Source organism: Lepidothrix coronata, unplaced genomic scaffold (genome assembly GCF_001604755.1).
Source record: "Lepidothrix coronata isolate B3197 unplaced genomic scaffold, Lepidothrix_coronata-1.0 Scaffold82, whole genome shotgun sequence".
In the NCBI taxonomy this organism is placed as follows: Eukaryota; Metazoa; Chordata; class Aves; order Passeriformes; family Pipridae; genus Lepidothrix; species Lepidothrix coronata.
In genome coordinates, this window is record NW_016690262.1 from 3,195,463 (window position 1) to 3,207,164 (window position 11,702).

Sequence of the window (11,702 nt, forward strand, 5' to 3'; positions counted from 1 at the left end):
GCATCAATCAGGCTCTGCTTTTACTGTCTGAAAAATAAAATATGTAAAGGAAAAACTGCACCAGATTTAAATACATTATATTGTTACAGTATAAATACCATAACTGTAATTAAACCACTTGAAAATAGGAACCATCAACTTTTTCTCTCAGAGATTCAGCCCCCTATGGGGGTTTTGAGCCTTTGAAAATCTCCTTAGAGTTCCAGTGTGCTTTGCTTCTACTGATTGTTCTTGAAAGAAAATTAGTTTTTAGTCCTTTAGAATCTGTTGGCTTTATCTGCTACTAAGTATACACATAATAAGTGCTGTGGGATCAAAACAAAAGCAAGTTGCTCTTCCTACGCTTATAATTTTGATGGGATTTGCAGTTTGGCAGAAGTCAATAATATGACTCAATGTGTTTGGGGTCATGGTGTATTAAGGGACATCCCTTTGGCCTGGTTCAAGAACCTGCAAGGTATCTTCAAATCAGAGGAAAGAGTGAATATGAAAGAGACTGGAAAAGGATGAGAGGGGGCACTTGAGAAGGCAGGTAGCCTGGTCCAAAATCCTGCGGCAGAACTAACGATGCCTGTGTTGCTCCTTCCAGCTGTTAGCCTAGCGCCTGCTTAAAATTGTCTGCTGACAGAGCTTCTGTCACCTGATGAGGGTTTAGGCAGATTTTTTCCTGTTAGGAATGTTTTTCTGATGACTAACTTGCTCCACCAGGTGTCTGTGACTTTAACTTTCTGCCTTTGTGGAGAGAGAAGATGATGCCAAGTTAAAGAAGTGAAAGGGAATGGGGAGGGAAATCCTCAGGTTATGGGAGGAGGGTCATGAAGGACCTGGACAGAAACCCCTGGGGGGATTAAGAGGAGATGAAAGTGTTACCCATACAAGCTCCTTGTCATCATATTTCTCACTATGATGGCTTGAACTTTGTGATATTTTTGGAATGTTTTAGACAGATATCGAATAAGAGCAAAGTTTCTACTCTAAGCACAACCTTTGTGGGGGGGAAACTTCTGGATTCCACCTGCAGAACTAAAAATTTGTAATACATTAACAGAAAGACATGACATTTTCCTGTCTTTTCTACCCTCACAGATGAACAGGAGCCAGCAGTCAGCAGTGATTCAGATATTTCATTGATTATGGCAATGGAGGTTGGACTGTCCGATGTGGAGCTTTCCACTGATCAAGACTGCGAAGAGGTGAAATCTTGAAAAACAAACAGAGATCCAACACCAAACTACAGGGGAGGGTCACGGGGAGGGACCGAGTCAGCTTTCTAGGATTTGGACCAGTCATGCACATGCCTCCAGAGCACTGTCACTCCTGCACACTCCATTCTGAGATGGTCACGAAAAGCAATAGCAACAGTTGTGTCTGCCTGGATGCGGTTTCATCATCTACATACCCTCGTTTGGTTCACACGGGAGATGAACGCTTCCAGTTTACCCACGTGCTTGAGAGCAGTCATGGAACTCTTCAGTGGCTCGTAAATACGCAACTGAAATGACAGCTTGAGTGTTTTCTACACTTGTTCAATTGAGTTTTTGTTGGGTTTTTTTGAAAAGACATATGTTCTGTTTGTTCGTTTGTTTGTTTATAGTTTGTTATGGATAGGCACTCTCTTCGTGTTGACTGACCCCAGCTTTTTCAAGAGTTCAGTCCAGAAATCTGAATTCCCATTTGCAGGTCACTTCATAATCTGACCAGGATTTATCATTGCCTTGTTGTTTCTGCATGAAGGTACGCATGGCTTCACAAGGATGGTGCACCTGCACCCTGCATTAATGTGAAGCCTGCTTTCATGAAGTGGAAGGCTTGGAAATGGTGTATTCTGAAGGTCTTTATTTGTAAGAGAGCTCTGAATTAACAGAGATTGCTGAGATTTGAGTTAAAACTGCATTATGTTGTCTTTTACATAGAGCTCTGTCCTAGAGAAGTATCGTACAACTTAAAGGAGAGAAAGAAAAGCTCAAAGCGTCAATCCGTCCGTGCAGTCCTGTGCTATATTTTATGCTATTAGCAGCTGTCAGTACATTAGTGGCCTTCCTTCAAGTCAATTCAGTAGCTGGAAAAAAAAGATCTGGTCTAACATCATGTCTTTTCTTAGTTTTACAGACCAAAGTCAAATCACTGAGCTAAAGGAGTGTCTGGGGGGTTTCCAGAGGCTGCTCATTAACAGCTCTGCATTACGCGGGTGACAATATTCTTACAAAGGGTCTGGAGATGCTGCTGTCAGTGTCAGAAATTGCTAATGAAGCAAGAGGCAGCTGGCTGAAATGTTTAACTCCTGGTTTGTTTTGGGTCTTTTTCCTTAGTGCATTTCACTTCCTACGTTTTGACAGCAGGTTTTGTCTGCTTGTTATCCAGCACAAGAGTTCAGGTGGTCTGTTGCCCTCCAGAGTCAACACTGTTGGAAGCATACTGGAGTACTTGCAATTTCTGTATAGGTAGATATACCAAAATATTTTGGGAAGGGACTTTGGGGAGGGAATTTGAAAATGAAAAGAACTAACATAAGTCAAAACACCTAAATAATAACAACCTGACATAATCATTTAGTTCATCCTGAGCTCTTCTTTCCAGGTAAAAGCTTATTGTTACTTGTTCAGTGCATGATCTGGTTTTTCAGTCGAAATACTCAACTGTGGAGAAGCATTTTTGGCTTACTGTTACACAAGAGTACAGGGTTTCTGCTGAGAGTCAAATGATTTGAATCACATTACTGCCTCCTGACTAAGTCCACAAAATCAACAATTCATCTTACATCGAAATTCCATGGAGGTCAAACATTTTGACTTGATGGTGTCATGGCAGCATCTCAAAATGCAACTCTTGGGACTCTTGCTGCATTTAATCTCCTTGTGGATTTACTTGTTAGATGGGGAAACCAACTTCCAGCAAAGATTTGTGTTTGTCAGATCTTCAGGAACAAATGTGTTTAGAACTATCCCTAAAATTTTAGTTGACTTGCTTCTTTAGTACAGGAAGAAGGAAAAATTATTCTCCATCATTTTTGGTCCATTTAGAACTCAGTTCATTTTATAGCTTAATTACTGCCAGGTAATCTTGAGGCAAAGGCTTAAACTGAAATAGGCCAGGTTTAGATTAGCTGTTAGGAATAAATTATTACTGTGAGGGTGGTGAGGCACTAGAACAGATTGCTGAGAGAAGCTGTGGATGCCCCATGCTTGGAACAGTGCAAGGCCAGACTGAATGGAGCTTTGAGCAACCTGGTCTGGCAAGGGAGTTGGAACAAGATGATCTTTAAAGTCCCTTCCAACCCAAACTGTTCTGTGATTCTTTGAAAAAGATCCAGAAATGTGCTGTTACATCTTTAGAAGCCATATGAATGAAAATCTCTTCTCAGTTGAAGACATACAGGCAGCTGGAAATCTTCTTGGTTAAAAAAGAAAGTTAGAGATCATTCCGGAAGGTGCAGCTAGGTCAGTCTTGACAATATTTGTGGTTGTGTAATCTTATTTTCTTTATTCTTTAATGTCTTTTCTATTCCTTGCTTCGGTGGAAAAGACCTGACGCATCAATGCTGATATTGACCCCTACACAAGAGAGTTTGCACAAGGTACTGCATCAGCTCCGCTTAAGGCTCTGGAAATAATGCTGAAATGGGATTTAAGTGGTGCTTACACCAAATACTGACACAGGAATGAAATTCATCTCAAATGACTGCAGGGGAAGGAGTGAAGCTGCTTATACGCAGTCAGGGCTCCCTATAGAAAGTACAAGCACTGGTACAATTTCTTCTCCAGCGCTGGAGCCTGGGTGCTACATGTCACAGGAACATCACGAACACGATGTCCGAGTTGTCAGTAATCCTTTCACATACACCCACTGTAGCTCAGCACACAGACGAAAAGCTCCTGGCCAAACTGTTTGGGTTTCACAGGAGCTGTTGCAAAGTCTTAACTTAACTCTAAACTGAGTTAAGTTAATCTCAATGGATAGATTGACCAATTAGCTGTTGCCATAGCGGAGCCACCCACAGCACAGCAGAGGAAAAAGAGGTCTGTGGAAAAGCAAGGCAGGAGGTGAAACTCCTCCCAGCTGATAGCAAGCAGTGTCCTTTGTGCAGCAAAATCATAAAAGGGAGCTTGTGCTCAAAGAGGCATCACAGAGATGGTTACTGAGACCCTGCCCATATTTCTGGGAGTTAATGAAGGATTTTCTAGAGGATTCACGCTGTGCACGCTCTTTTCCTAAGTATCCCGTACTAGATCTGGTCTCTCAGCATCCACGGGTGGCCACTGGCAGAGGCAGGGTGTCAGGCTGGGTGAGGTCTTTTGACATATCGCCATATACTGTGGTCTTTCAGGAGAAACATCCCAACAAATCTGGGTCAGGAGTCTTTCTGCTTTTGTTTTTTAAGTTCTGCCTGCAGTGTCACTCAGGGAAGATGTCTTTCTGTCCCTGTCCTCAAGTGTTCTGCAGCTCTGAGCACTGTTAAGTGATAATGAGTGCAAAGCCAGGTTACACATCACTGAAGCCTGAACTTAGGAAAGCACTTAAGTAAATGTTCTATTCCGTCCTTCTATAAAAAAGCACTTGTGACTAATTTTGGACTTGTACCAAAATCACATTATTTTCAGCAGGTCTTCTTTGAGCATAATTAAGCCCCTGTGTCAAATGGAAACATTCTCCTAAAGCAGGACCTGGCTGACAATATTCTTTGTACCTATAAACTGTGAACTGCCTTGGGAATTCGAGGTGCTTTATAAATATTAAGACCTCCCCTGGTGTATGTTAGTAACATGTTTGAAGGCCTTAATTCTGCATATCTGCATGCCCATGCACATTTTCGCTTACATGAGTGTCTCCACTGAGATTCCTCACAGGGTAAAATTAAACCTCCAGATTTGCAGCTTTGGACATGGTTAGTCCCATCCTGAGCATTGTGTGAGTCCTCGGTACTGCTGCCTGCTAAGCTTGGGCTTTAAATACGTGGGATTCGGATGCCTGGGACACGGCACTGTCTGGTCAGAAGGGAAAGCAGCCTTTAGAAGGCAGCAAGGAAAAAACAAAATCCTCTGGTGCCCTCTGACAGAACAAGTGCTCACAGATATAATTCTGCAGGGCTGGCACCATGACTGGGGCGGGGGGGGGGCACCTCCTGCACAGGGCCAGTGGGCAGGGGACTGTGTGGCTCTCAGGGAAAGGCACTCTTGTCATTAAGCTGATCCTGTGTCTCTCCCAGCAATTCCTGTCCTGTCATCTGAGGCTTTTTTCTCTTCTTTATCATGAGCGAGTGGTAGGGGGGAGAAGACTTTGCCTTAGTGAGGCTCATCATCCCTCGGGCTGGGTTGCAGGATGAAACTTGGTCAGATAGATTTGGGTTTTCTTGGGTTGCACTAAGCTGCCTTCCCAAAGGTCTGTTGAATAGGTAGGATGCATAAAAAGTTATATGGGCAGAATTTTGCACTCACAAACAACGTAACATGTGCATGCAGATGTGCAAGGCACCAGGTCTACATCCCCTCCCCACAGCTGATCGATTGTGATGGGGATACAGATCTGGCACTTGCTGAGGGTTTGGGGTTGTTTTATTCTCTGACTGCTTTAGAGCCTCAAAATCAGGATCACAACAATCACAGGACTGCAGTTCATTAAGCACTCTATAGAATTAAATTGCCATGTGTGCATATAAAAGTGCATTGATATGGGTATGGAAACTGTAGTGTAGTGAAAACAGAAGCAGCTGTCATTTTCAGACCTTGTATTTGAGGGAGATTGTGGCACTAAAGAAAAGGGTCTATAGAGGCAATTTGGAAATATAAATTATTGAAATCACATGTGTTAAGTGGTCCCTTGGATCTCACTAATGACCTCTGGATCAAATCCCGAGGAAGTCATTGCAAGAAGGGCATTGCTGTTGGGGTGCATCCGTTTTGCCGGACTAAAATGGCAGAGAAGTCCAGCCAGTTCCTTCCCAGCCCCTCTCACAAGTGTTTGCCCCAGCATGAGCCTGTGTTGCAGGGGAAGGAGAACGTGGGATCAAACTGGCACGGTGCTGCTTCCTCTTTTTGTGTTTTGTGCTGCCGGAATCTCTTGCAGCAGATCAGAGGAGGGAAAGGAGCCGGCCCAAGTTCAGCTCCAGGGCTTAAAAAAAGGCAGGCCACGGGCTTTCAGCACGTTCAGGGCAGCCAAGCTTCTTTATGGCCAGCGCTGACCGGGAGCACGGCTTTGTTGAGGAACACTGAGCCCATATGGACTCCTCTGTTTTATAGATGCAAAATGTGAGAGTGTGTGTGCGTGACAGCAGTGACTCAGCTTGGTTAGCACAAGCAGCAAAACACATTGTCACGAAATATCTTAGGGGTGAGGGAAAATGAGGTTGGAGGTGTTGTTTTCACTGACTTTTTAAATAGGGACAATTGCTCCAAAACAAGCACTTCTTTTAATTTCCCAAGCCGTTACCTGAACTAATTGATAGCTTTCGCAGAAAGAGGAATGCCAGATGGACTTTTTAGTTGGGATTTGTTTGTGGAGCAGATGGCAGCTGCAGGCTGGGGCAGCGAGGGAGGGCGAGGGCAAAGGCTGCCCCTCTGCCGCGCCGCTCCCCCCGCTGGGCTGGACACCCGCTTGGTCCCTTTATCTTTCCATTTCTTTTTCAAGGGAAAAAACCCTTCTGAGCAGGAGCTGTATTTCAAAGGGAGAAATAGAGAAGAAAGATGAATGAAATATGTTGTGGATTTTGAATGAAAAGCCGACGGATTAATTTTCCATCTGAAATTAATCTTGTTTCTCTCAAGTATTTTAATTGTGAATTGGTGGAAGTTATTTCTTTCTGTAGGGAATGGAAAAGAAGTAAGGACGGGGGGAAAAAAGGAGAAACAGCATTTTCAGCATTTTCCCTTTCTGGTTTATTTCCTGATTCTTCGGTTCTGTGTAGCATTAAAAACAATAGCCAGATCAAGATGCTTGTTTGCTCTGAATGTATACAGTTATTTCAGATGTCGACTATCTAAATGTTTTTTATGTGTATGTAATGCCATCCTCACTTCTTGTTTCATGTTATGAACCTGAAATGACTGTACCATTTTATAATTAGAAATGTAAAGAGGGGATAGTGGGTGGGAGGGTCTGTTATTTTTATACCAAGATGTTCCTTGTATTTAGTGAACATTTAAAATGGTTTTGTACTTGTCAAAATATACATTCCATCCATTTCCAGAAGAGGATTATTTCTATTTAGAGTAGTTTATAAGCAAACCAAAAAAATGTGGCATCCCACTTGTATGCAGTTAAGAACAGAGCAGCAGTATCCTGGTTTTCAGTGATGGCTACAAAGCTTTTTCCAGCCGTGTCTCTCTTCACACGCAGCAGAGCTGTACCAGCAAATGCCAATGTTATAAAGGGAAGAAAAATCCCAAATGAAATAAACACCATATGGATCAGTGCACAGCTTACTGAAATAATTTCCAGTTCGGAGACAATGGTCCGTCCCAGAGAAATTCTCTAAAGTAATCAGTCCTGCTCTGGACAGCAGGAGCGGATTTACTGGGAGGCTTCATCCCCCTTTCTCTGCCTAGCAGGGCCACCAGCCCCAGCAAGCCAGGGGGACAACAGGGTTGTCACGATACAATGTTGTCACACTCCGCGGCGGCTCCCTAGGATGGGAGCTGGTGTTTGACTGAAGTTGTGCTGGTGAGGCAGTCGCTTTCTGCAGGCTGATCACACTGGGTTTCTTTGGACTGTGGAAATGACCCTTCATCTCCACATTAAAGAAAAAAAAAAAAAAAACAACTTCCTTTGTCCAGACAGCTGCACTTTGGTTTGGGAAACACCTACCAAAAGGCCATGGCAAAGTCACACAGTGGCGTTTGCATGGGCCATTCTTTTTCTTGTAGTTGGCTTTTTTTTCCCACTCCTATCCCTCTGCTACCTGTGACTTGCTGCCAAAACTGTGCAGTAGCAGTTTGTGAAGCATTTTTTTGCCTTTTTTTTCCCTTAGCATTACTTTCTGTACAGTCTTGCAAATATACTTGCAACTCTTCACTGATATTTTATAATGTGTACATCTTCCTCTCCAATGCACTTTATCTCTCTTGAAAAATGTGGGAGTCAGAGAACTACCATCTTAAAGGGACTTGCCTGAAATCATGAGACACACACTTTATTTTTTTGTTTCCTTCTTGCTTTGTTAGATACTGTAAATGCTAAAGAGCATGGACAGTGACTCAGCTGGGGGAAGTACCGAAATGTTGAGGCTAATACTTGGAAGCATTATTCAGTAGTACAACATGGCTATTTTTGTTATATAGAGGATTATAAGGTAAATATGTGAGACTGTGTTATTATGTACTAGTAAACTATTGCAACTCTCAAAGTTAAGATGGTGAATTCCAAGGAATTTTATTGCAAGTTTTTTAATAAAATGATTCTGATTACTGTGTCGTACGTATTTTCTAACAGACTGTGTAAGACTGGAATTTCCCAATGTGTGAAACTTGTGGATTGCTTCTTCTTGAATTCCCCCGCTGCAGACTTTGGCATCCACAGGAGGCAGAAGGTACAGTGGGAAGGGACCTGAGTGACAGCCTGGCCTTCGTGCCACCAGCTCTGGTCCCCTCTGTCCTTCAGCTGCTTCTGATCAGAAAGCAGCGGCTGTGCGAGAGGTAAATGCCTCTGCTACCCCGAGGGAGAGCTGCAGCCTTAGCCCAGACACTGGGCATGATGTGTTAAAACAGCTTTAAAAGATGACTGCTCAGTGGGAATTGCACCGTTGTGAGGGGTCATCCAGCACTTTTCCCTTGCTTGATCAGCTATCACTACACATCCCAAGGGAGAGAGCCTCAGGGGTTGTTGTGTCATCCAACATAGATATGCTGCTTGCACGAGGTTTGAGGCACAGTAAAAATCCTGCCAAAAAGTAATTGAAGAGACTTACAGAAAAGTTTTCCAGTAGATGCAAAAGAAGGCAGACAAATCTCTGAAGGAGCCAAATCCTGGCTCAGGCTACAGCCTGGCTACAGGTCCCAGCCTGCCCCTATCCTGGCCCACATTTTGTGCTTTCTGGCTGGTGCCACCAGCAGGGATACCTCTCTTTTCCAGTGCTGGAAAACAAGCATGTCAAGGTGACAACATGCCTAATCGGCTGAGCCCCTAAGTTGGATTTCAGCCAGGCAGCAGCCGTGGGCCAGTTCACACCCAGCTCCCCAGCCCCTGCTGCCTCCTTGCTCCTATGCAGCCCCCCGCCCCCTGCCCCAAGAAAGGGGCAGCAGCTGGCTCAGAGCAGGAAAACCGCGTGCGATTTAATGTGGCTTCATCAGCAACGCTGAGAATTATTTTTCTCCTCCCAACTCATGTCAGCCAGTCAGCAGCACAGCCTGGAGCTCACATTCCACCAGCCCTACCCCGACGGCAGAAGCCCTCTGCACCAAAACAAACCCCGGGCCGCCTTTGGAAGGAGGTTTTAGGTACTGCTAGCCAAGGAATCCGGTCTCGCTCTTCCCCACACATCTCCCTCCCTGCCAGCTGCTTTGTTCCCTGCCTTCATGTAATAAAGCGGCGAGGGGAGGGAGCGGGGCCGGTTTTCCTTGGCAGGCAGCTGTGCGCAGTTGCTATGTGATCTGCACACACAACACAGCTGCCGCCGCTGCCACCGGGCTGGCAGGAGGCGAAGGCAGCGCGCTCGGGTAGCGCCGCAGAAGCAGCGCCTTGCGGAGCTGCTGGGAACGCCACCGGGGCTATAAATAACGGGGGGCGTAAGGCAATTAATTCCAGGATGCGAGCACATACTCGGGGCTTGTGTTACATCACTCCCTGCTCTATACGGAGTTAATTTCTGGTCAAAATATCGAAATAAAGCTGTGCTGCTCTGTGTCCTGCTGTGGGTTTGGTTTTTATTCTCCAGAAGGAATAAGGCAAATTTTACTCTCTCCTCTGATTCAAGGGGGTGACACTCAGACCTAACACAGTCAATGAAGAGGACTTGGGATTCAAAGTGAATTTATGCAGGTTTGCACTGCACAGCAATATGTTCAACACAGGGTCCCTGCTGTCCCATGATACCCAAAACACACTAAAAATGAATGTGCACCCACCTGTGCTGGGCCTGGGGAAGCCACTCTGGAAAAAAACACTCTGAGAAGCCAGTTTTCTAACATAGGGAGATCAGGTTCGGGGGCATCCCTGAAGGAATAAAAGGACTTAATGACCCAAAAGAAATCTAATGTGTTGGTGATTTGTCAGAAATCAGCGGTAAGAAATCGGTGCTCAATAGGTGAGGGTGTAATTTTGCAAAACAGTCATTCTTCATCTTTGATCCCCATGCAAAGAAGCTTCTGGCAAGTCCTGGCAGCAGTGGAAATGGGCAAAGTGTCATCACCCTCACATGCCCGGGCCACTCTCTGCTGTAGGCTGCCACATTGCCCCTCTGGACATAGAATCACAGAATCCTCAAATCAACTGGGTTGGAAAAGACCTGCAATATCATCAAGTCCAACCCTTGATCCAACACCACCGTGGTTATTAGAATATGGCACTAAGTGCCACATCCAGTCTCATCTTAAAAACCTCCAGGGACAGTGAATCCACCACTTCCCTGGGCAGCCCATTCCAATGCCTGATTACCCCCTCTGTAAAAATTTCTTCCTAATATCCAACCTAAACCTCCCCTGGCACAGCTTAAGACCATGCCCTCTTGTCTTACTGAGAGCTGCCTGGGAGAAGAGATCGACCCCCACCTGGCTACAACCTCCTGTCAGGGAGTTGTAGAGAGTGACAAGGTCTCCCCTGAGCCTCCTCTTCTCCAGGCTGAACAACCCCAGCTCCCTCAGCCTCTCCTCATAGCACTTGTGCTCCAGTCCCTTCACCAGCCTAGTTGCTCCTCTCTGGACCTGCTCCAGCACCTCAATATCCTTCCTGAACTGAGGGGCCCAGAACTGGACACAGTACTCAAGGTCTCAGCAGCTTTGCTTTACAGCGCATGCTCTCACCTGAAAGCAAACACAGGCTTGCACAGGGAGGCTGGCAGCAACTCTGGTGAGTGAAACTCAGGCAGATGTCCCTCCTTCTCCTGCTCCAGCTAGGAAGCATGTCCCTCCTGGCAGAGGGACAGAGCAGCCATCTGGGAGCACTAACACCTTAGATGTGTTGGCAGAGCCCCAGAGCTTGTCTATCAGAGCCCACAGCTCAGATGAAGTTGTCCCTCTGTCCCTGCTGCTCCAACCAGCATCCCACCTAGTCTGCATCTTACTCAACAGGGAGTTGAGTAAGAGAGTAAGGACAGGGAGCAAACACCTATGAAGAAGTTGCACCAGGGCAGTCACCTCCCTCCACGCCAGAGAAAGGCAATGAAGCTGATGAAAGGTCTGGAGCACAAGTCAGATAAGGAGTAGCTGAGGGAGCTGGGATTGTTTACTCTGAAGAAGGGGAAGCTCAGGGGAACCTGATCCCACTCTACAACTACCTGAAAGGAGGTTGTAGCCAGGGAGAGTTGCCTTTCCCCCCCAGGCAACAAGTGATAGGACAAGAGGAAATGGCCTCAAGTTCCAACAGGGGGCGTTTAGATTGGATATTAGGAGAAATTTCTTCGCTGGAAGGGTGGTCAGGCACTGGAATAGGCTGCCCAGAGATGTGGTGTAATTATCACCCCTGGAAGTGTTGAAAAAACCATGTAGATGTGGTACTAGTGGATATGGTTTAGTGGTGGACTTGGCAGTGCTGTGTTAATGGTTGGACTCTATGATCTT

At 45.5% G+C, this 11,702-nt stretch overlaps 1 protein-coding gene across 1 annotated transcript in view; it reads left to right on the forward strand.

The window, feature by feature from the left end:
* Positions 1 to 8,418, forward strand: part of RNF150 (ring finger protein 150) — a 119,314-nt gene extending 110,896 nt beyond the window's left edge. The window contains exon 7 of the mRNA XM_017820346.1: positions 1,087 to 8,418. Coding sequence (XP_017675835.1) covers positions 1,087 to 1,205 — 119 coding nt within the window. The 3' untranslated portion in view covers positions 1,206 to 8,418. The remainder of the gene's footprint in view (positions 1 to 1,086) is intronic.
* The last annotated feature ends 3,284 nt before the right edge of the window (positions 8,419 to 11,702 follow it).